The sequence below is a fragment of the Chionomys nivalis genome, chromosome 24, assembly GCF_950005125.1.
Source record: "Chionomys nivalis chromosome 24, mChiNiv1.1, whole genome shotgun sequence".
In the NCBI taxonomy this organism is placed as follows: domain Eukaryota; kingdom Metazoa; phylum Chordata; class Mammalia; order Rodentia; family Cricetidae; genus Chionomys; species Chionomys nivalis.
In genome coordinates, this window is record NC_080109.1 from 2767746 (window position 1) to 2785515 (window position 17770).

The 17770-nt window shown below is 42.5% G+C and overlaps 1 protein-coding gene across 3 annotated transcripts in view; it reads left to right on the plus strand.

Moving 5' to 3' along the window:
- The window catches only part of Mnd1 (meiotic nuclear divisions 1), a 49375-nt gene that overhangs the window by 6876 nt on the left and 24729 nt on the right, over positions 1–17770 (plus strand). For all 3 annotated transcript variants that reach the window (XM_057757187.1, XM_057757186.1, XM_057757188.1), the window contains exons 3-4: positions 3118–3175; positions 6595–6743. In XM_057757187.1, coding sequence (XP_057613170.1) covers positions 3118–3175; positions 6595–6743 — 207 coding nt within the window. The remainder of the gene's footprint in view (positions 1–3117; positions 3176–6594; positions 6744–17770) is intronic.

Genomic DNA, 17770 nt, shown 5'->3' on the forward strand with positions numbered 1-17770 from the left:
GCTTTACTAAGTGACAGTCAGAGATGAAAGCCAGGCTCTAGGTCTACTTTCTTAACCATGTTCCTGTCCATGGGCCTTTCTTTTGTAAAGAAACAAGTCCAAACGGGCTTTTTATCCCACAAGAAATTCTCCCTATGCCCTTTATTTCACTGGCTATTCTCGTCCCGTGCATACGGGGGAAATGGTAAAATAGAATATTATGGAGGTAAAATTCATTTTCATTTGATAATGGAGATTCTCGTACAGTTAAAATATTCTGAGGAAAGTCTGGGTATATTCTTTATGTTTTTAAGCCAGTGCACGACTGTCATTGAGAAGATGAAGTTTGTTTCAGTTTTTCTCGTCGGCCGAGTTGGATATTTTTTCCTGTGACCTTAGAGCAAGAACAGACCTAATTTCTTCCAGGCAATGGAGACTCGAGGAAAGTAGTCAGTGGAATGATTTTATCCTTTCCGTATTGATCTTCTCAGATACCAAAGTTGGCCATTTCTGGTTTAAAAATGTTCAACTTCACCCTTCAGTGGCATTTGGACACTAAAGACTAGCAACTTATAGACATTCAACAGAGTTTTCTCTGCAGAGGTAATCAGCCGTGTTGGTTGGTTCCATTCAGCTCAGGTACCCCCTCTGTCCTCACACTGTGATGCCATATGCTGTGCCGATTTCAGCTGTGGGCTGGGAGGGAGCTGCAGAGTGAGGCAGTGCACTTAGGAAACAGTGGGAGATGCTGTGTCTGTTTCCACACGGGACACCGTGTGTCTGGGCTCCAGACCGATGCCAAATGTTCATAAATATTAGACATCAGCCCTTCAGCAGTTCAGAACAAATCAATATTATGGTCCAAGGTTGAAACATCAATTCTGGAATTCAGTTTCTGGAATTTGGATTTTAATTCCATCGTTGATAAGTAAAATTCCAACAAACTCAAATACTTCTAGCTCAGACATTCTACACCATCAGTTACAGAATTTGGCATTAGGCACGGATAGTGGCCCTTTTCAAAGATGGTGTCATGGCTAAATGTTCACTATGTGGTGTTAAGTAGAAAATGCAAAATCTGGAAGAATATTGCTGTTGTGTTTTATTACATGCTAATGCAGGGTTGTGTTTTATAGTCCGTTTTTTCAGTTAGTCTCTGGTGGATGTGTGTCACCTTCTGAATTAATTAGAAAACTTGCTAACTAAGAACTGTGTGCCAGGCTGGTCATGATTCTGGGTAAGCACCATGTACCATGATGCTTCTGATCATGAGTTGTTCACCAGCCGTGTGTTAGAAACCTTTTCAGAACATTTATGACAGCCATGAAGAGCACATAGATGCATTCCTCGGCTCACTCCTTTATCAGTTCATTATTTCCTTTTGTCTTGGACACACTTTATGTAGATTCTGGGTTCTAGGCCTCTTTGTCAAGTAGATATTTCTGCAAATATTTTCTTTTCGGCAGTATCTGTCTTCACAGTTTTATCAGATGTCCATTAGGATCAGCAGAGGTTTTAGATGTGGTCTCCATCCAGTTGATGTGCTTTTTCAGTTTAACTAAGAAAGCAATGGCTCTCTACCCCGTCCAGTCACAGGGCTAATTGCTGGTGCATTAGCTTCCCCAGACGGTGTCACTCCACTGTCCTAGTGCCTGTCACCACTGGGGAAAGGGGCCGTCAGCAAAGGCTGTCCCCAGCCACCAGTCACCACTGGGAAAAGGGGCAGTCAGCAAAGACTGTCCCCAGCCGCCAGTCACCACTGAGGAAAGGGGCAGTCAGCAAAGACTGTCCCTAGCCACCAGTCACCACTGGGGAAAGGGGTGGTCAACAAAGACTGTCCCCAGCCGCCAGTCACCACTGGGGAAAGGGCGGTCAGCAAAGGCTGTCCCCAGCTGCCAGACTAAATACTCTGAATGCATATTTTCCCATAATGCTGTGTTCTGCATGTGTACGTGTGTGTGTGTATGTGTGTATGAGTGATTGAGACTCTCAGGAGCTGGACGGCTTTCTGTCATGTAGAGTTAGCTGCTTCATAAAACCTTAGATGAAAACCCACTTCGACAGTTGTCTGTAATTTTTAGTTACAACTGGTAAATCCTTGGAACATGAGACACACCAAGTAAAGCACTTTCCCTCCTTTTCCTTTGGGCTCTTTCCCTCCCTCATTCCCTCTGTCCCTTCCCTCTGTTCCTTCCTTCCTTCTTTTTAAGGTATGACCTTTTTATATTGCCCAAGCTGGCCTTAAAATTCTGGTGCAAAGCAATCCTCCCATCACTGCCTGTTTTGTTCCTCCTTTCCTTTCCTTTCCTTTCCTTTCCTTTCCTTTCCTTTCCTTTCCTTTCCTTTCCTTTCCTTTCCTTTCCTTTCCTTTCCTTTCCTTTCCTTTCCTCTCCTCTCCTCTCCTCTCCTCTCCTCCCCTCCCCTCCCCTCCCCTCCCCTCCCCTCCCCTCCCCTCCCTTCCCTTCCCTTCCTTTCCTTTCCTTTCCTTTCCTTTCCTTCCTATCTCCTTCCTTCCTTTCTTCTCTTCCTTTCCTTCTCTCTCTTTTTTTTTTAAAGATTTGTTATTTTAAATTTTTTTATGTGCATGAGTGTTGGCCTGAAAGTATGTATGTGTACCATATGTGCCCAAAGAGGTCAAAAGGGGGCACCAGATCTCCTGAACCACCGTGGAGGAATTGGGAACTGAACTAGAGTCCTCTGCAAGAGAAGCTTTTAACCACAGAGCCTGATATTCCTGCCTGATATTTTTTGGTTTTCTTAATATCAGAGTGTCAGAGCAGCTCGTTATCTGATGTCACAGATTACCTTCCCGGGTTAGTCTTCCTGCTTCAGTGAGAAGCTGGCTCTGTTGTTGTTGTCCGGTCCTGCACAGACGTCTGTGCTCGTGTGGAAGTGTGCACAGTTGTCCAGACCTGCACAGATGTCTGTGCTCATGTGGAAGTGTGTCCTTCTTAAGTTCTGTGGGACACTGAATGAGGTACACCATTCTTCTAGTTCTGAAATGCTCAATTCTTGTACAGTTTTTATTTGTAGACATGTCTCTTTGATGCTATGTTTTATGAGCATGGTTATGATAAGCATAAATAAACAGAAGAAAGTAATTATGTGTTTTTCATGTTTTTAAATCCTTTTAACTAGAAAGATGTATTCCAACTGAAAGACCTGGAGAAGATTGCTCCCAAAGAGAAAGGCATCAGTGAGTATTAAAGAGATGGTGGATGATGGGGACTTGGGGGACCAGGACTTAGTCTTTTCTGCCGTGGGGTTTCCCTTTATTGTCAATGCAAAAACCTAGACGTGAGTATATTTGTAAAAGCCCCATATGATACTTCTCTGCCATCAGTCAGTTCCTGTGTTTGGACCCTCTGTTCTAGAACAATTAAAAGAGGAACACATATACCTTTACTCATGCACAGTTACTTTATAGCTTATTTCAAAAGAAGTAAAGATTGTTTCACTTATTTTGTAGTATCTGTAAATGTGATTTGGTATCTTTACATAGTATATCAGTTTCATGAAGCCGTATCAAGAATTTACTATGATTATGAAAACTTAAACTTACTTTCTCTTAGCTCTAGAGGTAGAAAGTTGACATGAAAGTATGGGTGGGGTTGGTTCCCTCGGAGACTGAAGCACAGGTGCTTTTCATCTTGGGATCCTTGATTTAGTGGCGTCCGTGTGCTAGTCAAGCTTCATGGCTGTGGCACAGTACCTGACAGACAGACAGACAGCTTCAGGAAGACTGGTGGAGCAGAGCCGCTCCCATTGCTGAGCTGAGGAAGAAAGGTTGTCCTTTTTCTGTTCTAAGAAACTTTAGAACTGTAAGCATTTGCACATTTTGCAGTTTTGTCAGTAATATGTACGTAAAGATCTGTCATTCTGAGAGGGAACCATCTGCATATGCAGTTTGTGTTTATAGTTATTGTGTGGTGAGGAGTGCCTGTGCTGGGGACTGACCCAGGGCTCACCTTTTTCGGGCTAGTACTCCAGCTAATCTTACCTGAGTATCTTCTTCATATAGCACATCATCTGCACATGATCAATTCCAGCCTGTGACCACCCATCAGACCTGCTTAGCCGGTCACCTATTGTTGACCATCTAGATAGTCTATAAGTACTGCTACTAAAAGTATTGTATAAATAACAGTTTCTCTGCTCAGAGCTGAACTGCATTCTCCCCAGTTCATATGTTGACTCTCTCTTTCCCACCCTTCTGGAAGTAGGACCTTCATCAGGGCCTTAATAGGCTGAGTAAATGATACATGTATGTAGTCTCAACACTCGGAAAGCATGAGTTTGAGTTAGCTTGAGCTCTACGGTGAGAAATGTTACAGTTACCATGCGGAAACAAATGGCTATGTGAGGTTTTAATAGTGGGGCGCTGATTTTAAGACGAGAGAGAGAGAGAGAGAGAGAGAGAGAGAGAGAGAGAGAGAGAGAGAGATCTTTGTGTGTCTCCAAAGGAAAGGCCACCCATAACAAGAACACAGGCTGTCCACACAACAGACAGAGATCCTCACCAGGAACTGAATTTGGTGCTGTCTTGTCCTGGTTGCTGGAACTGTGCAGCTAAACATGGGGCCTCAGCCTTCTCAAGCCAGCGCTTTCTGGCTCTATCTTAGCTGGTGGGTAAGCCTGGTCTCTGGGGTTTGGTCATGGACCCCCTCTCCGGGTGCGTCGTTAGACTGCATCTACAGAAGCAGAGCAGAGACAAAGGCTCGCGCAGCTCTCAAAGCTTCAAGCACATCTTCTTAAGTCGCTTTCAGGAGAGGTTTGGCAAGCTCATGCTCACGCTCACTTTCCATTTCTTTTCAGAGTTGGGTTGGACCCAGGGCTCTGTGCCTGCTAGGCAGCGCTCTGTCGCTGAGCCTCACGGCCGACTCTTTTATCTTTAGAATCCTTTGACTTCCATTTCAGTTTGGACTTGATGAGTAGAGTTGAATGTTTTGCACATTTGGTGTCAATTTTATTTATTAGATCTTTACATTTTAAATAAGTTTTATAGCTAGAGATCTGCTCTAGGGAAAATTTAAATATTAAAATGGGGATATGGTTTTTGGTATATAGAACGTAAGTGTGATTAATAGATTCTGACTTTAAGTCTTAGCTGTAACTGTTGGCACTAATTTGTTTATTATTTGAGTTGTCACAACTTTTAGTTTCCTTAGCTGAAGGCAGTGCATGTTTATTTTTGGGGAAAAATAAATAAGAAAGTCAAAGTCAAAATCGTCTGCTATCCGCCAACTGAACTATGGTCACATAGTACATACTGTCTTTTCACTTCTCTATAGCATGCATTCTGTATGGTTCAACATGTGTTTATCCATATCATTAACTTTGCTGTATAGCATTGCATTGTGTTTTCAAAAAACCAACTATTGGGCTAGTTTCCAGTTTCCTTTGCTGCTGATTAAAATGCTTTGGCAAACATATATGTCCATCTTTGTGCTGTGTGGCTGAGTGACAGACATGTATGTCCATCTTTCTTCTGTGTGGCTGAGTGACAAACATATATGTCCATCTTTCTCTTGTGTGGTTGAGTGACAAATATGTATGTCCATCTTTCTGGCATGTGGCTGAGTGACACACATGTATGTCTATCTTTCTCCTGTGTGGCTGAGTGACAGACATGTATGTCCATCTTTCTGCCAGGTGACTGAGTGACAAACATGTATGTTCATCTTTCTGCTGTGTGGCTGAGTTTAAAAAAGCAAATGTCTTCAGAAGGAAAGCCACGTGCCTAAGATTTAGATACATGCTTCCATATGTATCTTTGGATCCTTTCTTCTGTCTTGACTGTTTTTAATTTGGTAGTCCAGGAGGTGTGCTGTTTGTTCTAGTTTGTCTTCAGTTTAGAGTAGAGTTAGAAAGGCTGGGATGGCGCTTAGCCTAGAGCACTTACCTCATGTTCAAAACCCTGGTCTCAAACTCTAGTACTAAAAAAAATAGAATGCCGTTGTAGTTGAAATCTTGAGCGTGATTATTTATAGAACACTTTTATTTGTTTTTAAATTAGATTACCAAGTGACAGTTTCCTTATGGCATTGCAATGTGTACTCCAGTTTGGTTAGCCCCCCCAGGACTGTGCACACCCGCTGTGCGCCCTTCTGCCTGTATGTCACTGCGTCCTAGTCCTGTTTGCACCTTCGTTACTACTTTTTCTTTTTCCTTCTCTCGTGGGCTCCTTTCTAATTCCATGACCTCTGCCACGCTTGTTCCTGTGTAAACACCTAAGATCTGCATGTAAGAAAGGACATGTAGCTGAGTGATGGAGGCTCACCTCTAATCCCAGCACTCGGGAGGCAGAGGCAGGCAGATCTCTGGGAGTTCGAGGCCAGTCTGGTCTACAGAGCGAGTACCAGGTCAGGTTTCAAAGCTACAGAGAAACCCTGTCTCAAAAAAAGAAAGGAAGGAAGAAAGAAAGGACGGACATGCAATGTTTGCCTTTGAGAGCCTGGTCGCCTCACTTTTATGCACATGTAGATACCCTTGATAAACTGTCATCTTTCTTTCTTAGCTCTTAACTGTGGTCTGCTCTCCAAATGTCTCTCATTACTCCCTGTTGAATTAGCCATGATGTTGCTTACCATGGAGCCTGTGAACGTTTCCCCGCAGCTGCCATGTCAGTCAAGGAAGTCCTTCAGAGCTTGGTGGACGACGGCATGGTTGACTGCGAGAGGATCGGGACATCCAATTACTACTGGGCTTTTCCAAGCAAAGCTCTTCATGCCAGGACACGCAAGCTGGAGGCTCTGAACTCTCAGGTAAGGAAGGCTCTGCAGCCCTGAAAAGGCGTGCTTGGTAACAGACCTTCTTTCCCAATACCGTTCTCGTATTGGTGTGTGGAATTGAGGGTAATCGATGTGTGGACTGAATGATTGAATAGGGCGTTCTTATCCCCACTGCTCTGGTCTTCTTGGAACTCCATGTGTGTAAGAGATTGACAACATCAGCCACATTTACCAAATCATCATATAAATCAGCTGCTGTCAGTTCACTCCTGGCCTGCTGGTCTGAGAGTTGATGTTGAGTGTAGTTTTGAGTACACTCTCTCTTTAGTTCTTAGAAGTCGTAGGTCAAAACTTAACCTGACACAGCTCTGTGAATCAGAAGTGAGGGCATGCTGACATGTATGCAGTAGGTCCTGTGTGAATCAGAAGTGAGGGCATGCTGACATGTATGCAGTAGGTCCTGTGTGAATCGGGAGTTAGGACATGCTGACATGTATGCAGTTGGTCCTGTGTGAATCAGAAGTTAGTTAGGACATGCTAACATGTATACAGTAGGTCCTGTGTGAATCCGGAGTTAGTTAGGGCATGCTAACATGTATGCAGTAGGTCCTGTGTGAATCAGGAGTTAGTTAGGACATGCTGACATGTATGTAGAAGGTCCTGTGCCTCCTTCCCTAAAAATCAGAACAAGGGTTTGTTTTTGTTTTTTGTTTGTTTGTTTGTTTTTATTTTTCTTGAGCAGTTGGAGAAGTTTGCAAGCTTTTTAAGAGACTTGCTTTCCCAGTTCACAAAAAAGGTTGCTCAACTTTTCTGGGTTGTGGTGAAGATGAAGGGTCAGGTTCCTGGTCCTCTAGGGTTCCTGCATATGGTGGCCACACATTCAGATAAGTGATGGCTCACCCAGAGTGTAGACTGTGAACTTACTTATTCACAGAGCAAGTAGTTGAGGACTTGCATTTTACTGAAGGTGACTTGAAAAGTAGAAGTCAGTGTTCATGCTCTAAAAGATCTGTGCTGGAAGTGATTTCCCTGCAGGGAAGCGTGAGTGAGGAGCCCTGCTAGTGCTGAGGGTTCACACAGACACAGGGCTGGGCACGGCTGGTGGGCACTGCTGGCGGGCACTGCTGACAGGCACTGCTGGTGGGCCGCGCTCAGGCTGTAGTTCTACTGATTGCCAAAGTAGAATGTCAGCTTCCTTTGAGCTTCTGGTTAATGATTTCCAGATTGGCTTGGGGCTGTGGGGTGGGGCCACTCTTCACTTCCTTTCTTTTAATGTCGTTCCTCTTCTGCTGGTGACTCCAGTTACGTGCGGGAACATGCTGTCTCTTGAGGACAGACATTCTTGTAGTAAAATTGAAAATTAAATCAGGAAATATATTTTTCTTCCTTGCCTTTTGGTTGGATATGTTGATCATCATTGAAGATAGTCTGCAGGACTCATGGTTATAATTTGTTTTAACGTCAACATTTTGTAAGATGACACAGTCAGCCGTCTGTGGCATATCTCAACCTCCATAGATTTACCATGTGTTGCTGTGGCCGCGCACTGTTGTGCACTCTCTGAATAGAAAGTAAGTGGTCTATGCCTAGAGAATTCAGTTTCCTTGATCAAGTGTAGTTATCTAACTTACTTGGAAATGATTAACAAGAAACTATAAAAAGTTGCCTGTATGATGGTTAATATGGTAAGCTTTGCTGTGAATTCTGTTATACAGTTTAGGGACAAAGGCAAGGCTTCTAAATTTTTCTTTAAATTCTATCTATTTATTTGTTTGCTTGTTTATTTATTTATTTGTATATGTAGTGGCGTGTGTATGCATGCCACAGTGCATGTATGGAAATGAGAAAACAGCCACAGGAGTCAGTTCTCTCCTTTCACCAAGTGACAGTGGTCAGGCTTGGTGGTCTTTACCACTCAGCAATCTCACACCCAAAGTCAAGGCTTTTATAGATATGTATAGTTAACACAGCATTTTTAGAAAATGTTATTTTGAGCTGAAAGTAGGGTAGGTTTAGAACCAGGGGTTCTCAACCCTCCTCATGCTGCAAACCTTCCATACAGCTCCTCGTGTGATTGTAGTAATGGTTTAAGGATGGAAGGCACCTTGGGTTGGAGACAAGGGGCACCAGGTGGAACCAAAGGGCTCCACAAAGTCGTACAGTGTAACAGATGCCATATGAGAGGTCTCTTAGGGGAAGGGGCAGAGGTGGCCTCTGAGTGGGCGCTGGGAGAGAAGGCTATAGCGCATGTGCATAGGGGAAGTTCCTGACTCATGGTGGCAGTAGCCACAGTGGCTGACGGCGGTGTGTCCTGCTGTCGATCTATGCTAACAGTGGTGACCTCCAACCTTGAAATTATTTCATTACTACTTCATAACTGTAATTTACTACTGTTATGAGTTATAATATTTGATATGCTACCCCAAAGGGGTCTCGACCCACAGGTTGAGGACCCCTGGCTTAGCTGCAGGTGGAGATGTGGAGAGGAGCTGAGGATGTGTCCACCACTCAGGCTCAGTTCAGAGCTCCCTGGGATTCTCACGCCTGTATGAGGCATCAGTGTTGTTATTGACTATGGTGTACAGATGAGGAAGCTGAGGGGCCACTGTTGAATAACTCGCCCAGTGACAGTGTTGGGAGATGGCAAAGGAAGATCTGATTCTAGGCATTTTGACTATCTGGCTTGCTGTTAATCAAGACAAGACTAAAGCTGATAGACTATAGACCTTCAGTTGATAGTTGATGACGAGCTTAGGAAGAAGAGATGCAGACTTTTCGTTATGTGGTCACATAAAGTTAGAAGTATATTGAGGGCCAGGCGGTGGTGGCGCACGCCTTTAATCCCAGCACTCGGGAGGCAGAGTCAGGTGGATCTCTGTGAGTTTGAGCCCAGCCTGGGCTATAAGAGCTAGTTCCAGGACAGGCTACAAAGCTACAGAGAAACCCTGTGTCAAACTGCCCCCCTCAAAAGTATATTGAGGTTATATTATGGGATGTCTTAGTGGTTGGTTAGGTTTTGTCATGTATTCCAATCAGAGGAAACTGAAATTTTCCTGCCAGAATCAGTTCACTTTATTTATTTATTTATTTATTTATTTATTTATTTATTTATTGCCAACTTGACTGGTTAAAACAATTACATTATAAGCTTAGAAGATAGTGTTGTTACTTTCTCTCCCTCTGCTTAATGTGGTTAAGATATTAATTTTGCTGAGAATAATGAGATATAGTAACTTTTTTCTAAAAAGTAACCCTCTGGGCTGGATTGGAGAAATAGCTTTAAACCAGCCCCTGTAGGTAGTGGTGACACAGTTCTGGTCTCATGTATTAAAGCTTCCTCTAGGATGCTGAAGATGGCAAGGCACATGTCCTTGAGTGACACCAGCAGCAGCTCAAGTGACAGTGGGGATGACTGGGTCCTTCCCACAAGCCATTGCTGTAATGGTATGGGAGGTCCTTCTGTCTTTGTATTGCTTTCATTGGTTAATAAAGAAACTGCTTTGGGTCTGTTGATAGGGCAGAACTTAGGTAGGTGGGGAAAACTAAATAGAATTCTGGGAGGAATGAAGAAGAGGAGAGAGACACTGGGAATTTTACCTGGTAAGCCACTGCCACGTGGCCATATACAGATTAATAGAAATGGGTTAAATTAAGATGTAAGGCTTAGCCAATACGAAGCTAGAGCTAATGGGCCAAGAAGTGATCTAATTAATACAGTTCCTGTGTGATTATTTCGGGGCTAAGTTAGCTGGATGGCCAGGATGAACAAGTGGGCCCTCCTCCAACAAATTGATCTCCTTATAACATTGCAAGATTGTACATGTGGCTTGAAGAAACCCCTAAGGGAGTGACATTTCTCTGTCCCCTAAAAGATGGAAGGAAATTGCTAGGGGTCTGGAGTGAGATGACTTAGCAGTTAAGAATCATTCTGTTCAAGACCTGAGCTGTGTTCCAGCAGCCACACTTGTGGCTCCAGCACCAGCGTGATCCAACACCTGGCATCCAAGGACACCTGGATGCATGTGCAAACAGCCTCCCACCAATATAATTAAAAATGAAGTAAAAATTGTTAAAGATCAAGAATGACCTTGAAGTTAATTCTTAAAATAATCATCCTTGTCTTTAGCCTTACAGAGGAAGGCAGTAAGACATGGAGGAGCCTACAAGACCAGCAAGCAGGTTCTCACCCATGTCTCCATTCCTCCGACTTAGTCTCTAGAGAGTCTACGTCTAAGTGAGGAGTGTGGCAGTAATTTGCTCCTATTCTATACAAGTACAGCGTGTGTCTGTGTCTGTTGGGGTATACTGCGATAATTCTCCTTGTATGGAATGTGAAGGGTAGTCAGGCTCAGACAGAAGCTGGAACTGCAGTTCTTGAGATGGGTTACAGCAATGCTGAGTGTACACTTAGACATGGTTAAAGTGGGAAATGTTGTGTGCGCTTTATTGACATTTTAAAAGCCAAAGCAGTGTTTTAAATATCTAATTAAATGCGGCTTCTTAAAAATAAGAATGTAGTTAGCGTGGTAGCAGCTATGTCGCATTTTTAATGGATTTTTTAAAAACAAGAATTAGGAATCCCCTCCTCCAGAACTTTCGTAGTTCTTTATTCAGGGTTTGGTGTGGAGAATAGTTCAGACCAGACTTTCTAGGAATTGGTATATAATGTTTAGAAATAGGCATATAGATACTTATAGCTAAAACTGAATCTGTAAAGAGTAGGTCTCCTTTGGGTCTATATAGATAACTAGAAATATCTTTAATAAAAACAGGCACCATCTCTGTTGAAGTTCATTTAGTTCAGTGAAAGTTTAGTGACTGCCGTGGCGAGCGCTGTGACTGACTGGCAGGACACTGAAACAGACACGTGGCAGTAGCCCATCACTGTGATGTGTTTGTCCACACGCTGTCAGTGTGTGTTCGTGAGGGATGTGTTGTTCCTGCCATTTAATACCACACCTGGAGTAAATAACTTCAGGGAAAAAGGATGTGCAGTCGGGTCTTCCCACACCAGGGTCCGTCTAGACACTCTGTGACAGCATTACCATCGCAGCTCTTGTATGCATGCTTGAGACACCTCTGTGTCAGTTAGGACCATGCCAGATGGTCTTAGGGAAGGGCCCGTAGCTTGCTCATCTGTTGTTCTAGCCTGTAATGCAGTAATTGAAGTACCTAGAGACATGCTGCATGCTCTACAGATACAGTAATCACGACATCACCGCCTGAGTTCATCCCAAGTACTGTTGACATGGTTTTCCTTTTCCTTCCACTCTATAACATACAGCAGTAAAAATTGTAGCGCCTGCACTACAGGACGGTATGTGAGCCGGGAACTAGGCTGGAGATTGAAAACCACACGCACACAGATAGAGACACGGGGACACGAGTCATCCTTGAAACAAGAATGCAACTTTCTTGTGCTCCAGGGAAGCTTATATAGGGATCCTTAACTGATAACCACACCCCAGCTCTTGGGATTTCCAGCTGTAAAACCCAGAATTCACTCCCCTGCCATCAGGAACTCATGAGGGTCTCATGATCAGAGCAACTGCAAACACAGGAAAACAAGTTGTTTTGCTTAGTTCACCCCAGTAGGCAAAGGGTCTGAGGAAGGCAAAGAAAGTCGAGAGGTGAGGGGTCTGCAGCCCCCAACAAAATATTATTTCTATTGTGTGGACATGATTATTGTAACCCCTATATAATCTTGACTTTTTAAAAAACTTAGCTTTGGGAATGAATATTATGTGGAACAATTAGGTATGTATTTTTAACTTCATCATTTCATTTTTCTGCCATTTTGCCTGAGTTATACTTGACAGGTACCTGTGTAACATGTGGTGTATTACTGAAAAGGACGCTGTAGTCACAGGAATCTGGGACCATGGGTTCATAGAAGTAACTAATTTGACTTTGCTCCTGCCCCTGGCACTCAGAGTAGCAGCTGCTCAGTGCATTCGCAGTGTCTGCTTCACAGGTTATGCATCTTCCTTTCTACCCAGTTGCTCACTTCAGACCTGTGCCTCTGTCAGCCGCAAGCAAGAGCTTTCCAAGCTGCTCTGATATTTTAAAATAATCATATTGGTATTTTTCTAAAATAAATTTGTATATTACTCACTTAAGGTAATAACCATTAACATTCTTAAAGCATTATAAAAGTTTATTTTTAATTATTTGTATATGTGTGTGGGTGTGTCCGATCTCCTGGAACTGGAGTTACAGGCAGTTGTGAGCTGACTACTGTGAATACTGGGACCAAACTTGAGTCTTCCAGATGAGCGGTCTATCCTCCCAACATCTGAGCCATCTCTCTCTCCTGCCCCTATTGTTGACATTCTTATATGTGTCCCTTTTGTTTGCACAAACAAATAAGAGAAAAGCAGATTCAAATTGGCTTTCACAGTAGGATAATAGGGATTCATTATCTGATGTTAGGAAATGGAGGCAGCCTTCCCAGGTTGACTAGTTGTACCACAGTGTCTGAAGTCTAGACTGTCTTTGACATTGACTTTCCCTTTTTGGTTGGAAGCTCCTACTGAGCTCTCAGTGTCCAGAGTCCAGAGAATAGGTTCTCCCCTCCCTCCTTCTTCTCCTCCCCCTTCCTCCCCTCTTCCTTTTCTTTCTTTCCTTTCTCTCCCTCTATCTCCCCTTCTTCTCCCTCTCTCTTCTTTTATACAAGAGGAAAATGTCAGCATGCCTTCTTCCCCAAGCCGGCTTCTGTTTGTCTCATTGGCTAGGTCTGAGTTAGCAGGCTTACACTGATGGGAGCATCCAATCTTTCAGAGCACATTACCACTCTAGTCTAAACAGAAGTTAGAGCTCTGATAAGAAAGAAAAGCTTTGGAGAAGCAATTGAGAGGGTCTGCAAATGACATCCTTATGCATTCTTGCAAGGCCTTTAAACTGGGCATCCCAGCTCCTCAGGAGTCTGAGGTAGGAGGATCCTTAGATGCCAGCCTGGACAATACAGCAAGCCTCTACTTCCCCACCTCAAAAGAAGCTAAGCCTTTTAAGTTGGATGTTATTACTATCTTTCTATTGTCCTAGATAACTAAGAATTAGATATTGTTTGCAGAGATGGGAGAAATATGCAAGTGTTTATTGGTAAACTATTTTAAATGGTTTTAAATCATCAATGACTAAAGCAGTTGAAATGCAATTTGGTATGACTTTTAAGGTATCAGAGATTTAAAACAATGTTTACTGTTTACTTTGCTCTTGTCGTCAGTAGATGGCTTCAGGCAAGGCTTCTAGACTTCCTTCAAAATTACTCTCCTTTGCTGTAGAAGCTTCATGATGAGATTGAAAAGGATGACCCTGAACTAGCTATGAAATTCTATAGCTCATCCCCAAAACACTCTTCTCTGTTTCCTAGGAGATCCAGGCTTGTGAGAGTCCTTCTCAGAAGCTCCACTACACAGGAACTGGACTGATGCTGTGCCACCAGGTGGTGGCAGAGTGTCAGAGTCACGCATGCCATTGATTTCTAGTTAACCCTCATTTCAATTTGTTTGGCCCATTTTGCCCCCCAGAAGATTATTAGTATTTTGTAAATTTTAGTATTTCGGAACTAATAACATGTCTAGCTGCTCTGTATTTTTTTAAAATATTTATTTATTTATTTGTTTGTTTGTTTATTTATTTATTATGTATACAATATTCTGCCTGTGTGTATGCCTTCAGGCCAGAAGAGGGAACCAGACCCCATTACAGATGGTTATGAGCCACCATGTGGTTGCTGGGAATTGAACTCAGGACCTTTGGAAGAGCAGGCAATGCTCTTAACCTCTGAGCCATCTCTCCAGCCCCCGCTGCTCTGTATTTTATAGAAGTTTCTTTTTTTTTTTCTTTTTTTGGTTTCTCTGTAGCTTTGGTGCCTGTCCTGGAACTAGCTCTTGTAGACCAGGCTGGCCTCGAACTCCCAGAGATCTGCCTGCCTCTGCCTCCAGAGTGCTAGGATTAAAGGCGTGCGCCACCACCACCCAGCTTATAGAAGTTTCTTAAAAATTAATCCTGTTAGTTCCATTTGTTTTTAAATTGAGCTATTTTTGACCCAAGGTGGTTCAGACTTAGATGATTGCACGGAATCAAATTCAGATATAAGAGCTTATCATTTCTCCAGTGTTCACATTTATTTATTTATAACCATGACTGTCCTCCTATATTATAGTTATTTTTAAACCCACTTAATTTTAAATTAGATACAGAACAATTTCAGATTTGAAATTTGTTGATTTTCTTATTTTCAAGGCTACACATTTACATTTTGACTAACCTCTAACAATTAAATTCACTACAAATGTTACTTTGATTGGAGTTATTGCCTATCTCTTAGTAGCACCAAACACAAAGTTAAATCTTCAGTAAGAAACAAAGAAGTACAGTGCACTTCCTAGGGTACAGAATTTCAAAATCAATGGGCCAACATATCCTTGAGTGAGGAAAGTCCATTGTAAAAATGTCAGTGCCCGTCTGTGTACCTAGTTAATAATGACCAGCATCCACTAGGTTTTTGTAGATACTTTCTAACTCTGGCAATAGAGCAGCTCATAAAGGACCATGACTGTATCTGAGAAGAGGAACCACCAATGGCGGGGCTCAGCTGCTGCCTTTCTTAAGAGGAAGAGATCAGTGAGGTGAGATCTGTACCCCTCAGAAACTAGACAATGCAGTGCTGTATAGTTGGCATTGGTGTTGCTAGGACTAGACAAGAGAGTAATTCTGTGTGGAGAAGCCTAAGTGAGCCCGTGTGAAGGTTGGGTGTGAGAACCAACGCCACAGAATGGTAGGCTGACTTCCACACACAGCTGGGACACGCATGGCCACTCCTACGCAGCATGAGCAATGTTTTTTTAATAATGGAAAGAACTAGTATGGGGCTGAGGGTCTGTCTTAGCTGTAGAGTGCATATTTAGCATATTCAAGGGTCTAGGTTCAAGTCTCAGCTCTACAAGAAAAGAAACATGATCTATAAAAATGGGAAGATTTACCAAATAAGACTAATGAAATATGGAAACTGATTTAGTATAGTATATAATTGATTCTCATTTCACTTAATAGAAATATATCAGGAAGTATGGTCTTCAAAGGTATCTTGCAGTAAATACCCCTTGAAAATATAAAATATCATCTTTTTTATTTTAAGTGTGGACTTTTGATTTCTAAATACAGAGATACTGAAATATTTTTCTAGTTCAAACTACAATATATAGTAGTAATTTGCTTTCTCTCAGAATGTAGATTGTATTTTCTCATAGATTAATATGTGCTTCAGTTGGGTTTGTTATTTGGAGAAAACAAAATTTTATTTAGATCGGTATTCATAACCAGTAGGATCAGCATCACCTGGGAAATTTATAAATGCAACTTCTTTGAACTATCTCTTAGTGGCAGAGTGCTTGCCTAGTGCTCACGGAGTGTGAAGGCCAGAATTGCCCCACTGTTCTGTTTAGAAGCTGAGGAGGTGGGAGCAGCAACCGACTAATTCATGCCACCGCTTGAGACCTGCTGGCTCACATGCCCCATAGACGGTGGCTAAACATCTCAGCTCGTTCCCCTCGAAGCCTGCCTTGACTTAATTCCACAGGGCATATTACTTCTAATAGCTGTATAGATCAAAACAAAGAAGCAAAACTTAAAAATAAAACAGAACCCAAAGCCCGATGGCAAAGGCAGCCTGACGAGAGCTGTGGCTGCCATGGATTTTGGGGTGAGTTTCCAAAAACTCACAGGGACCAGCAGCCCTTCAGAAGTGTCCTGATCCTGTTGTTTAAACTGTCCTGTATTACCAAGATACTTAACATGACAAGTCATGAATGTAGTGGTTGGTGTTTAAAATACTTAGATTGAGGGCTGGAGAGCCAGCTTGGTGGTTAAGAGCGTTTGCTGCTCTTCTGAGGGCTGAGATCCCTGCCTAGCACACACTTCATCTGGCGGCTCACAACTGGACGGGGAGACAACACCCTCTTCTGACCTCTGTGGGCATCTGCACACAACTGAGAGACATAAATAAAATAAAATGCATCTAAAATACTAATATATATGTGTGTGTATAAGATTATTAGAATTGGGGAAGTATTGGATGAGTTAAGCTGTAAGTGATTATTAATAGACATGTACCTTGAGTACTTGGTACATATTATATATGTGTGAATATATCCCCGACTTATCAGATGCTTTATGTAATTATTAACTTTAAGACTAAAGTCTGATTATTTTATAAACATTTTCTATGTTTTTAAACTGCATATGTATTGTTTTAATTGGAGAATTCCCGTTTCTGAATTGAAGTGATGTATACATTTAAAGATTATTTCAGGTAGGTTCTTCAGGATTTTTTGAAACATGGAGTTTTTTTAAAAAATGAATTGCAATCTTTGTTATGAAGAACTCAATCTTGTTGCTAAATTTAAAGCTAGAAGCTTGTTTTGGCTGAGAAAGCTACCTGCGTGTTTTGTTAACAGAGGAAAATAGTGTCTCCTGGAGAGGCACAGCTGTGCAGGGCCGCACTTGTGCTCTCGGAGCTGGTGCTGGAAGTGAAAGGAAGCAGATGGGGTCTCTGCTGGCACAGGAGCAGCAGTGATGTCCCAACAGCGAAGCCATCAACTTTCTAGAGATTCTTTCTGAATTTAAAGCAAGATTGCTATTTGAACATCAGTTTCCCTCTAGATTTATTGTGAAAAGTCAGTTTCTTCTCAGCTTACAAATTAAATTAATGCAGTCCTCAGTTACTTTCTAGATGATTGTGACTCTGTGTGACAGAGGCACGGAGGTTACTCATCTCCAGTCAAACAAGTCCAAACTCTCTTAACTCACAGTAAAAGATGGGGAGACACTGGGTGTGGGGGTTGTCCGTGATCATTCATTTACTCACAGACTCAGGCGAGAGTAGCAGTGTGAGGGTCAGGCGAGCCCTGAAGATTGTCAGTCTTTTCTCCATATTTACTGTACGGATGGCTTCCACATTCGTGTGCTTTCTAAGCTAAATAAGATAAATACCTGAGTTATTTGACTAATTAAACATTTCTAGAGTTGGCAGGAGGCTGGGCTGTGGTGGGCACACC